Source organism: Buceros rhinoceros, unplaced genomic scaffold, assembly GCF_000710305.1.
Source record: "Buceros rhinoceros silvestris isolate BGI_N320 unplaced genomic scaffold, ASM71030v1 scaffold7387, whole genome shotgun sequence".
Classification (NCBI taxonomy): domain Eukaryota; kingdom Metazoa; phylum Chordata; class Aves; order Bucerotiformes; family Bucerotidae; genus Buceros; species Buceros rhinoceros.
Window position 1 is genome coordinate 8590 of NW_010421540.1, and position 11873 is coordinate 20462.

Here is an 11873-nt window from a genome sequence, read left to right on the forward strand (position 1 = left end):
GAGGGAAATGTCCACGTTCGCGGGGGTTATAACGTGACAAAGCTGCAGTCTCTTGTTCCCCCTCCCTGCACAACAACAGAGCAGCCCTTGCTACCTCCCGGGCTTGCTCTCAGGACAATCAGCTCCTCTGCCTTGAGACTGCCCCACCAGCCCCTGCTCACATAAGCAGCTCAGGATGGCAAAGCTTTAGTAATGTGTGTCCATCTCTCCTAGACAGCAGACACAAGGTTCGCGCACCGTGAGTACCGCAGTGGACTGCCATTGGGCTGGAAAGGCTGCGTACTGGGTACTAATTCAGCAAGACAAGACCCAGGGCTCTAAACTCTGGCATTCGGGCTTTCCAAGTACCGAGTGCTGATTACAGAAGACCTATCTGGAAATACCAAAATAACACAGCAAAAGCTCTGTCCTGGATGGCGACGCTTCGGTGGGGTAATTGGCTGCGGCAGGTTGGGATCATCATGTGGCGTAGACTTGGACACACGTACAACACCGGGCGCTGTTCGCTGGTAGGGCTGCTTGCTCCGTATTTTGACTCATGCCGGTGATGCCAGTATTTTCAGAACTGGGGATTTTAAACCCCAAATTGTTTCAGGCAGTAATGACTTTTACTGTCTGTGTAGGACTTAAATATAACCCTGACTGGGTTTAGGACTTCAGATGCTCCTGTGCTGGTACAGCTGACTGCTTCCCTCCCACGTTGGACTGAACCGTTCCCTGGAGAGGGGCTGTGAGAGCTCTGAATACCCACATGTCTAGAGGAAACGTCACTCTTCTGAGGACCTGCCCACACACTGTGGGGCTAATCCAGATTTTGGAAAGTGTACAAACTCTGTACTTGAAAACTTGAAGCTGCAAATGATGACGGAATTTTTTAAACGACCTTCAGACACGTCATTCAGACACTATTTCATACTGATGAATGGATGTGGGGGCTGTGGGGCAGCAGGTCACAGCTCGAGGGCGGGAGGTCTTGGGACAGGGTTGGTGCTGGAGATGCCTGTCACAAATATTTGTGCCTGTTTGAGTGACAGGCAGGACTGATTCAGTGAAATGCATAGGGTGTGTTTGAGGGGCTGCTGGAACGAAGCAGCTGTCCAAAGTCTCACCAGCAACCTGCAGCATCACGTGTCCCCTGACCCAAGGGTTCATGGGTTTGCTCTCTGTAAAGTATTGCTTTACAGGGTGCATGTTGAGAGTGCATTTTAGACAGTGCCCGTGGCAGATTTGCTCAGAAACCTCAGGTTTAGGTGGGGATTTCTCATGAGCTTCTATGTGCTTCTATGAGCCTCTCCAGAGATGGAGACTCCCAGCAAGTGACCACAAAACGTTCTCTCACAAATGGCTAGCTCTGAGCTGCTAACACAGCCCAGTGCTGGAAGAGGTGCTCAGGGCTTTAACCCACCTCAGCTCTCTTAAAGCACCTGGATGAGTGCTAGCGGAGTCGGTCACATCACCACGGTTCGGTGACAGGCCCTGCTGAATAAGGAAGTCAGGAGATACCTGTGATATTTCCTGAGGACCAGCTACCCACAAGAGGGCATTCCTTCTCCAAAACCACCAATACCACGATAAATTAGTATTCTAAACCATCACAAGTATTTAAACTGTAGAACTAGGGAGAGATGAAGGTGGGAGGACACACACCCAAGTTGGCAGTTGTGACTATTGAAACAACAACATTTGGGCAAATCTAGAAGTCACTTGACTAACACTGAGTGAAACCCTTCCCTGAGCAGGCAGAAGGTGCCATTGACATCATAACAACGTGTGCGTTTATGTCAGGCTCAGGGTCCTTATCGCCAACATCTGGAACATGCATTGTGGTCACAGAGGAGCTGTGGGGAAATGTGCAGCTTTCCTGAGCAGGAAGCTGTGGTGAAAGGCTATCGCGCAGAAGAAATGTAATGGAGCAAAGCAGAGAAAGCCCCAGCCTCCAAATGAACATCATCGTTAAATGGAATTTGGCACAGTTTTATGGGTTTCTCCGCATTTTCTGTGCTTTGTGTCTGTGCAAGGGTGCCATACGCCCATCTCCCAGGGCCTGTGCTCACCCACCAGGTTTGTGTCCTTTGCTGTTCTGTTCTATCCTCCGAGTGAAATGTGTCAGCACAGCTGCAGAAAAAGGAAAGGTTGACATTTATAGGTGGGCTTATAAGCTTCCCTGTCCTGAAAAGCAAAGCAAACACACATAGCTTAAGCTTTTAATCTCGAAGGGAGTCCTGCAAAGGTTGCTCATCAATCCAGTCGTTGACATACCACATTTCCTATAAACACACAGACAGTTCTATAGCTCACACCTCCCAGCAGGCTCAGGGTTGCGTCATTTGCTTTAAATCCTGTTATTCCAATTGCACAGTTTAATTATGTTGAATGCTCGGTAGCAGACACGGGAAGGAAAAAAAGCCATTTGTCATCATTAGCTGGTTTGCCCTCTGGCACCCGTTCTTCGGCACTGTGTGGTGTTATTGATGGAGCTGGTGCGTCTCTGAGAGGAAACAAGTATTTAGCCACTTAATCCTTGATGAGACACTGATCTTCACTGGAGCTGGGACAGGTGCTTACAGTGCTCCTGGGGTGTAACACCATGCCTGTGTCCTTCAGCACAGCCCTGTCACATCCACCGTCTGCTGGCAGCTCCCTTGGTTAGCTGGGCACAGCCTGAGCCTCACAGATAGTTTGGAAACCGATGGTGTGCTTGAGCCCTAACAGGACTTCACGTGTTGGGTTTTGTAGTGACAATGGTAGCAGGTCTGGTACAGGTCACCCATGGTGTTTGGGGGATCAAGTGAAGATCACCGTCCATGACTCTCACAGCAGTCTGCTGCGATGGCAGGGGCTGTCCCTGACTGCTGATGCTTCAGGGACCTCCACCTCTGAGTTCCTACCTCCCATCTGGCGCAGCCTGTTGAGGACACAAGCCCCAGCAGGCGCCGAGCAACAGTGGCCACGTACAGGCAGCGCCTTGTGTGATCACTAACAAGGCAGCCACGTTGTATCTTGCTTTTTCATGTGGTTCTGCCATTTGTTTTTGCTTATCTGCTACCTTCCTGTGCACGGCTCACCTCTCCAGCAGAAACATTGGAGTTTTTCTGGTATGCAGCAATGAATAAGAGATTAAAATATACCTCTTTGTCGCTAGTAGTCTCTGCTTAACTTCTCTCTCTAGAGTCAGCACATTGGCCTTCTGAAAATATTGGCTCAAAGGGTGAAAGAGAATGATCTGTTCCAGGATGTGTGCAGGACATTCACCTCAAAGGTTCCTGTGTGATGTATTTCTACAGTGTTGTACAAGTGGGGTATTGCTGCAGCCCCATCGCTGGCTTTACAGTGATATCCTTAAATCATCTTTGTTTTCCTTTGCTTTGGACATGTGAATATAAATTGTAAATAAATTAAGCTTTGAATTTGGGATTTTAATAAAGGTGAAGTCCTTCCACACCCAAAGGATTGCACAGCAAAGTGACCTTTCAAACTGATAATATAGGAAAGAGATGTTAGTGGTTGAGAGATGGGAAGGAAAAAAACCCTAACATTTAAGAGCATTTTTGCTTTGTGACCATGGAAAAGGTGGTACCTTCAAAGGTCACACAGGCTGTCTCGTGTCTCAGCATCCCATGTAGGTGTTCCTCCTGTTTCACACCCCAATCAAAACCACATCATCTAGTCCCGCCGAGCGTGCTGTATTTTAGCAAAACACAAGCAGATACAATCTGTGTTGGTTTAGCATCCTCCAGCAGTGACATTTGGTAGGAGGGTGGTGAAAAATGCCAGGAAAATACACAGGTCCTCAGAAGGACCCAGCATGCACAGCCTTCTGTGGAGCAAATCCCTGTGTCCAGGCTAAGCACTCTGCTTGCAGGCAGGTGCCACTGGCCTTACTGGCACAGACCTACCTTCTTCCAGGTGATGTTTGGCTGCCACCATCCAAGAGGTCCTCTTCTGCCACGTGTTTGTGAACCCTGGCTACCTCCAGTCTTCCAGGAGGAGGAAGGATGTGATGAGGCACACTGGGATGACAGCGCTGCACATGTATGTCCTGTGCAAATGTGATCTGAAACACCTTCATAACTGTCTGGCCTGTTCCACGTAGGAGCTCCTCAGTGTGGCTCAGCCCCTTCCACTACTTTCATGGTGGCATCTGTGGGGACCACCCTGGCAGCTCACACAGGCAGCACATGGGGCTGAGCTGCCACCTTGCCCAGCCCCACAGCAGCACCTTTTTCCACCCTGGTGTCCCACTGTTAAAATCATTTAGGCTGGAAAAGACCTTTGAGATCACCAGCAGTAAACCTAGCACTGCCAAGTCCTCCACTAAACCATGTCACCCAGCAACCCCTTGCAATGGGGTGTGCAACAGCCGCCCCGTGGAGGTGCAGGTGTTTGACAGGCTCTGACTCGCCGGACCTGCCTGGGTGACAGCTCACCTGCACAGTCATGGTGGGGGATCGACCTCTCCTCATGGTGGGTGTCTAGCCCTGCTGCGGCGGGCCTGTGCGTGCAGCGGGCGTTCAGGAAGGTGCAGTCTGCCTCCCAGGGCCATCAGCTGCATTTCTGCAGAGCTGACACTTGTGGGCTTGTCTTGATGCTATCTCGCACTCTGCGGATGAAGGAACCCCTGCTTTCCCCGAGCTCGAGCCAGCAGACATCTCTTACAGGCGAGTACCCATCATACTCTTTTTGAGCAGCCAACCACCCTTACCACCACTGCAATGAAGACATGTTACATCTGGTCAGGTAAGAGGGCAGTGAGACAATTCCCCACTAGCTGTGTTATACACATCAGTTAAATAGCCCATCACTGAGCCCTTTGGGCCTTACAGCTCTCTCCCTCCTCCTGTCGATGCAGGGTCCGACAAGTGAGGCTCTTTGCCACCCATGTGAGATGCCAACGTCTTGGTTCAGTTGCCAGCCTGAAGCTCTTGAGTGCTTTGGCTGTACCTGTGCTCAAAGAGGAGAGTGGGCTGGAGCCTCACCGTGGCCATCTCCTGCTCCATCCCTGCCGCAGGCACTGAACCCATCCCAAGGGTCTGTTTGGGTGCAGCAATCTCCATCTGAGGAGGGTTGGGGAGACTCTCTCCAGCCTAGAGAGATCCTCTGCTACGTGCCAAGCTGCTCAGTGTGTCCAGCTCCCTGCCCAGAGCCATGCAAGTGTGACTGAGTCCAGCACTCAGCTGGAGAGCCCTGCTCCTGCAGCTGCCCAGGGTGATCTAACAATAGATATGGCATCTTCCTGGCCTTGGTTACCCTCGGTTTCAGCACAGCACTTCAAAGCTACAGGTGCTGGGTACCGGTGCTAGCTGTCCCATGCACCGTTTTAGCAAGCGCTGAATGATGACGTGCTAAACCTCACTGCAAAGTGTGGTCACCATTTATTCAGTCAGCAGACTGACGCTCCAGATCAAACTGACACTCCATATCAAACTGACATGGAATCTTCCCCCACGCAGGAAGAGGGGGAGGTGCTATAGAAACCCTCAAGAACCAGCAGGCTGTCAGTGCTGGCCTCCTGTCCTGTGCATGCAGCCTGTGCCCATCCTCCAGCTCCACTGGCTGGCCCGTCTCCCCTGGCCGGGGTGGTGGCTGCACAGTCCCCACGTGTCCTGCTCCTGGGACCCGCTGCTGACTCTGTGGCATTAAACCGACAGGTACCACCGCTCTGTTTCATTCTCTCTTGCTCTCTGCCAACTGCTGCTCAAGGTCCTGCTGCGCTGGGAGGAGGCGGGGAGGCTCAGACTCCCAGTTCCTGCAGGGTGCTGCAGTCCTGTCATGAGGGGCCCTTGCAGGAGTTGCCATCCCTGAGCCTTTTGGTTTCCGTGCTTGCACCAAGGTATTCTCTGGGTACTTTACCTAGAAGCAAAGGGGAAGATGCTGGATTTTTGCTACCATGGTGCTATGCTAAGACCCACTGTGTCTTCAGCTTCTGCCTTGCTTCTCTTCCTCCAAGCTCTCTGCTAAGGGACTGGAAGCAGCCTGCTACTTATTGAGCTGCTGGAAGAAACGAGTCCTGACCTGGCCTTCCTCCCCAGCCGGTCACCAGCTCCCAGGTGGGAGACAGCTGCTGACCAGCACTCCCCAGCTGGGGAAAAGCAGGACACACTCCACAATACTGGCAACCTTGTCTGTCAAGCCCCAGCCTCTTCTTGGTCTTCCAGCAGCAGCAAGACGCTGTTTTACCACCATCTCCATCCTTTTCTTGCAGCTGTAGGTTGCTGCCTAGTCCCTCTGATGCTGCAGCCATCTCAACCACCTCCTCAAGCATTTCCAGCAGCCACAGGATATGCTACCATATCAAAGTGCATCTCTTTAAAGATGTTCTGTGCTCAGCCATACCTTATCTGTGCTCTGTGGCCTGCTTTAAAACCCTCTGCTCATTTCCTTCCTCCTCCCCAAAGTCTCCGGGCTGCATGGCCTGGAGCCCTTGCGAGTCCTGACGCTGGGAACTATCTTTGGGCCACATCTCCAGCTCCAAAGGGGTTGTTGGCCAGAGCCCTTTCACCTTACAGAGCATAGCAGTGTGGTTTGCCTGCATTGTGCTTCACTATGGAGGCTGCTGCTGGCATCGCAGCAGTTAGATTGGTAAAAAACTCTTGTTTTAAAGTAAAAGGCTGAATTCTTTCTTAAGTGCATCTAGACGCAAGCAGAAATTCAGTGACATGTGCACAGAATCACCGGCTCAGAGAATTGTTCCATTGCACGTCACGTAGAACCACTCTGCGCAGGATGAAGGCTGATGAAAGTTGATTTTTATCAGCCCATGAACTCACACTCTTCACACAACCAATACTCTTGCAAAACATCTAGTTGCCACTGTGTCAGAGGGTGAGTATCTGCTATTTATATGCCACAGCTTTGGCTTTCCCAGGGCAGCCGGATGCCTGCCTCGAACAGGAACCATCTCATGCAGCCCTCAAAGGCAAGTTCCTTGTTTTGCAGCCCTTCACCCTGCTAGCCCAGCAGAACTGGTGGGAGAGCTTTTGCTCATGGGTTGTCCTGGGCTTTTGCTGTGGTTGCTGCAATCCCTGCCTAGCTCAAATCCGAGCAAAGGGTAGTCTTACCTCATCTGCACAGCCTGGCTTGAGGAATTAGTGTTCTCATAGTCACAGGATGCACCCGTTACCGGTGGGGCTCTTCCAAGTGCTATTCTGCCCCTCCATTCAAGATCACCTATTTAATAAAGACTCTCTGCCACATCCCATGGGAAGGGCACCTTGAGATAGTTACTCATAAACTGAGTAAACATAAACGAAGCTTGACAAAAGATGCATCCCAGGCTGACTGAGAAGGCCAGCTTCGTAGACTGAAATTCACATTCATAACAAGGGCAATGTTTACTTAAATACCCTTTTTTATAGAATCCATGCATCTATTAGGAGCTAGGAGGAAAGTCTTACCATGTTTCTTCCCATTTCAGGTCTGAGAACATCATCTACACATCAGGACAATGAATGTGTCAAACAGCTGCAATGTCACACAGCTAGAGCTGTATCACCAGGTTCACCTCATTGCATTTGCTATGTATATCATCATTTTCTGTTTTGGAGCACTACTTAATTCTCTTGCTCTCTGGGTGTTCTTCTGCAAGATGAAGACGTGGACAGAAACCAGGGTATATGTGATCAATCTAGTCTTTGCAGATGGCTTCATCATCTGCACCTTGCCTTTCAAGGCTCATTTGCTCTGGAACAACTCAGCCCGAGATGAGCTCTGCCAGTTTATAGAGGCCACATATTTTATCAACATGGTAGTGAGCATCTACATCATCGTATTTATCTCCCTCGATCGATACATTGCCATAAAGCATCCCTTGAAAGCCAGGACCTTCAGGTCTCCATCAAAGGCTGCCCTTCTCTGTGGGCTTCTGTGGGTCTCCGTGACAATCGGTGCCACCTTACAGCTTCGGCAAAGTCACACCACTCTCTGCTTTGACAAGGATACCACCATGCCCACAGCTCTGAGACTGCTTTCCATTTTCTTCATTTTCACTCTTCCATTAGCAATCCTGACTTTTTGCTCCACAGAAGTAATCAGAAACCTTAAGAGACAACTGAACACAAATTCACCAGAAAAGAAATTGGTCCAGAAAGCTGTTCACATTATTTCTACAAATCTGATTGTATTTCTAATATGTTTTCTGCCACCCCACCTGGGGGTACTTGCCAGGTTTATAATGGAGAATGTTGGCGCTACCTGTTCCCTGCTCCGGGTTATGAAGAACTTCTCCTCCGTGATAAAGTGTATTGCCACATCCAACTGCTGCCTGGATAGCATCTGCTACTACTTTGTGACCAAGGAGTTCCATGAAGCTATTCTACTGCCCAAACCCAGAGATGAAAAATCAGATCAAACCCACCCCTTGTAGACGCACACTTGATAAAGGAAGTGGGGGGGGGGAGGGGGCCGACACACAGGGGGAGATGAAAAACACCAAACCCAAAAAACCCCACGAGTCTGTATTAGCAAGAGAAGATACAGCTTCACATACCATGTTTTTCCTCACCGGGTGTTTCAGGTTGTTTGCATTGTTAAAATAATCCAGTCTATTTTTATCATACTCCTTGGGTGGGCTGAGGGGGTGCAGGTAGTACTGGAATATTACTAAGTACATGGCTCTGAAAAACAGCCTGGATGCTGCTGACTGCCCTTTCCCTTCGAGTCAATGGGTCAGATAGATGTGAAGGATCATTTTTAGGATGAAAGCAAGACTAAGTCCAGGAGATTTCAGAGCTGAGTCTTTCTGCCGCATCCTCTCCTGCAGCACTGCTGAGCTATGGCGCAGCAACAACTCCTTAGAGCAGCCAAGAGGCTGGTGCTCCCACCCATGTGTGGGGAAGCCTTTTAACTCTGTCTAGACCTTTGCCACCCATGTATTGCCATTTTCCGGGTTTGTGCGGTGGCACTAGACTGGCCTCGAGGTTCACCCTCTTGGCTGCAGCTCAAGGTCAGAGTATCACCCCCACAGCTGGACACAGCTGGGTGCCTGTTTCCACAGCCTGCACACATTGACAGCTTTAACATTTGCATGGGGAAATGCATTGTCCATGAGTCAGAAGCCTAGAAAAGTTGAGGGAGATGGGGAATGGGTGACAAGTCACTCAAATGCTCCCTAGGACTAGGGGTTTTTTTTCCTAAACACTCAAAAATCTCCAAAACGGCCTCCAAATTCTGCCCAGGCAGAGTGTTCCAGTGTCTTCCCTGCCCACTTACACAGTTTCCTCTGTGATCTACATCCGCCTTCAGGGAGCCCACAGCTGCTGCTCAATCTGCTGTTGTCACCTTTGGGACTGTGAGCTCTGGAGACACGAATGAACAGCACAAATCTTGAGGGAGTCAAGAGTCTGCATCCCGGCAGCTGGCTCACATAGATGGGACTGCAACTGCAGAGCCAACAGACAGCAAAAGCCATCAAAATGACTACAAAATACCACGGAGGCATGTTCCTGAACATGACTCTAAAGGTTCTGACACCTGTGGAATGCTCACTGCCACACTGGTTTCTCTCTCCCGTGCCCAGGGACTGTCATTACCAGCTTGGGCTTTCCAGTGATGTTGATGAGCAGTGTTAGACTCTTCGCAGAGGACAAGCAGGCATGTAATATCTGTCACCTCTCTTGTTGGGTCCCTTCGCCCTGGGCTCACTGCGATGGGGTGGACAAGCACCAATGTGCCCCTCAGAAAGGCCATCGGCCCCCACTGCTGCCTGCTTGGGGCATGCTCTGCAACCGCACCGGAGGCTGCACAGACTGCTGTGCCGTCTGGGGGACGTTTTGCTGCCAGAAAGGCCATTTGCAACTATTACGGGTTTTATTTCAGAAATTATTTGTTTTCCCATGACTGAAAATATTAAATTTTAATTGCTGGTTTGAGTGAGGTGAGTGGGAGCAGCGCAGACTGGGTGGAAGAACTGATGGTGAAGCATTGAGCTGATTGAGTAGAACAACAGAGGGCACCAGAGACTCGACCGTCCCCAAAATTAGGTGATAAATGAAGCACTTTTGGAGAACATGAGTTCATTGCTGTGTTTCAGCGCTCCCGAGCTGTCAACAGCCGCTGCGCCCTGCACGGAGCAATGCCTGAACCAGCACCCGTGGCCCCAACAGACCTTCTTCCTCGCCAGGACACCCATGTCTATACCGCAACCTTTCTGAGGACCCACCTGACAGCCCCACAAGAAGCAGGTAACATCTTTTAGTTCTTCCCACAGCGGTGTGTGGCTGTGTGCTCTGCTCAGAACTTTAGGGTGGGATTTCTCACCTCCTCACTGAAGCACTAGCCAGGGCTGCCTGCCGGTTAACACATGGGTCAACCCTCTACAGATGCTTCGGTTTCCTCCTGCTTTCACAACGGCTATGCCTCGCTGTTTTCAGCCACATGTGTCATTCAGGGGGCATCTTCATCCTTCACTGTGGTTTCACACCAGGGCATCTCACCATGTCTCTTCCGTGAGCGTGGAGACACCCAGCTCCAGGCACGGTACAGCATGGGACCTTGGGAACCACCACGGGCTCTGTGCTTACGTGGAGGATTCGATGGGGCTGAGATGCCCAGCCCAGCCCAGAGGGCTCAGATGCTCCTTGGGGCAGCGCTTTGTATAAAGAGAGTGGCTTTTTCACTGCGGGATGACAGCGATAGGCTGGCAGGGTAGATGGTACCACAGGGCAGCCAGAGATCTGTGAGGCTGAAAGCCTGAGAGAGCCAGGACACTGGCTCTGTGTGAGTTCCTCCATAAATTCCCTCTCCCCCCCAGAAATGACTGTGTCCCTGCCGTACCAGTTCTGGTGCTGGGGCAGGTGCTGCACTTTCCTCCGTGGCTGCCAGATCTGTCTCCCAGTCTCAGACACTAAAAGCAGTTTGCTTAGTTCGTGTGATAAGAGACACTTTCACTACGTTTTAGAAGTCCCTGACTTATAAGGCAATGTATTCATAAGAGATTGTAGGAATCTGGGTGTTTTTCTTTCCCACCTCGTTGTAAACATTTCCTTTACAAGCTGCAGGCTAAGTCTGATTCATGCTCTGCAGCCTCTTTGCTGGTAGAGAATCCCTGGAATATTTAAAGGAACACCAGGAGATGGTCTAAGTTCTTGGAATTGTGTTTTCTGCACTAGCAACATTTTAGCTTTTTACCTTTGAAGGCTGAGACCACACATGTGTGCTCCCTTTCCCTTCTCTCTTTGGAGACCTGTTCTCTCTAGTGCTGGTGGTACCCATGCTGAGCTGGTCCTCCCCAGCACCCTGCAGCGAGAGGAACAGGTTCGTGCTCAGGGTAGCCTGCTGGCAGCAGGCACCCACCTACCAGCCTGCAGCAGCCTTCCCTCCACCCCAGCTAAAGCTACCTGAGCTATACTACAGCTGAAGGGCTCAGGTTCTGTGGAGGTTCACAGGGCTGGCAAGACCCAGAGCAAACCCATGGGGTGGCTTCAGCAGCAGAGCAAGAGCCTTGGACAGCAAAGGGGGGATGCTTCAGGCTGCCCTAAAGCCACCGGCTCTCTGATCTCTGATAATAACAGCAGCAGCAAAGATAAGGGACCACAAATTATCATTCTGCTTTGCAGCCCCTTTGCTATTACCCAAATTATGCAAACCAAGACTGGATGGAGGACAAGGCAGGCTTACCCCATAACAGCTGCAAGAGAGGGTTGCCTCTGTGTTTTGTGTTAGCTGGTGGTGAGTGACCATGTTTCTTCAATGGCTGAGGGGTATACGTTGCTGATGAGCTCCCGAGCCCTTCCAGGGGCTGCCTGCATATTCAGGGCAGGGAAACGAGATGCCGCAGAGCCATGAGAGCAGGGACACTGCAGCAGGACTGAGCCCAGAGGACCCGTCTGCAAGCTTGGTCTCATGCCTGCACCCTTTTCTCGCAGAGTCGGCACGAT

General features: G+C 50.8%; 1 protein-coding gene across 1 annotated transcript; it reads left to right on the forward strand.

The window, feature by feature from the left end:
• Positions 1 to 7444: 7444 nt before the first annotated feature.
• Positions 7445 to 8362, forward strand: LOC104496561 (G-protein coupled receptor 35-like). Its single transcript, XM_010139694.1, has one exon. It carries the CDS (start codon positions 7445 to 7447, stop codon positions 8360 to 8362), a length of 918 nt encoding a protein of 305 aa, XP_010137996.1.
• The last annotated feature ends 3511 nt before the right edge of the window (positions 8363 to 11873 follow it).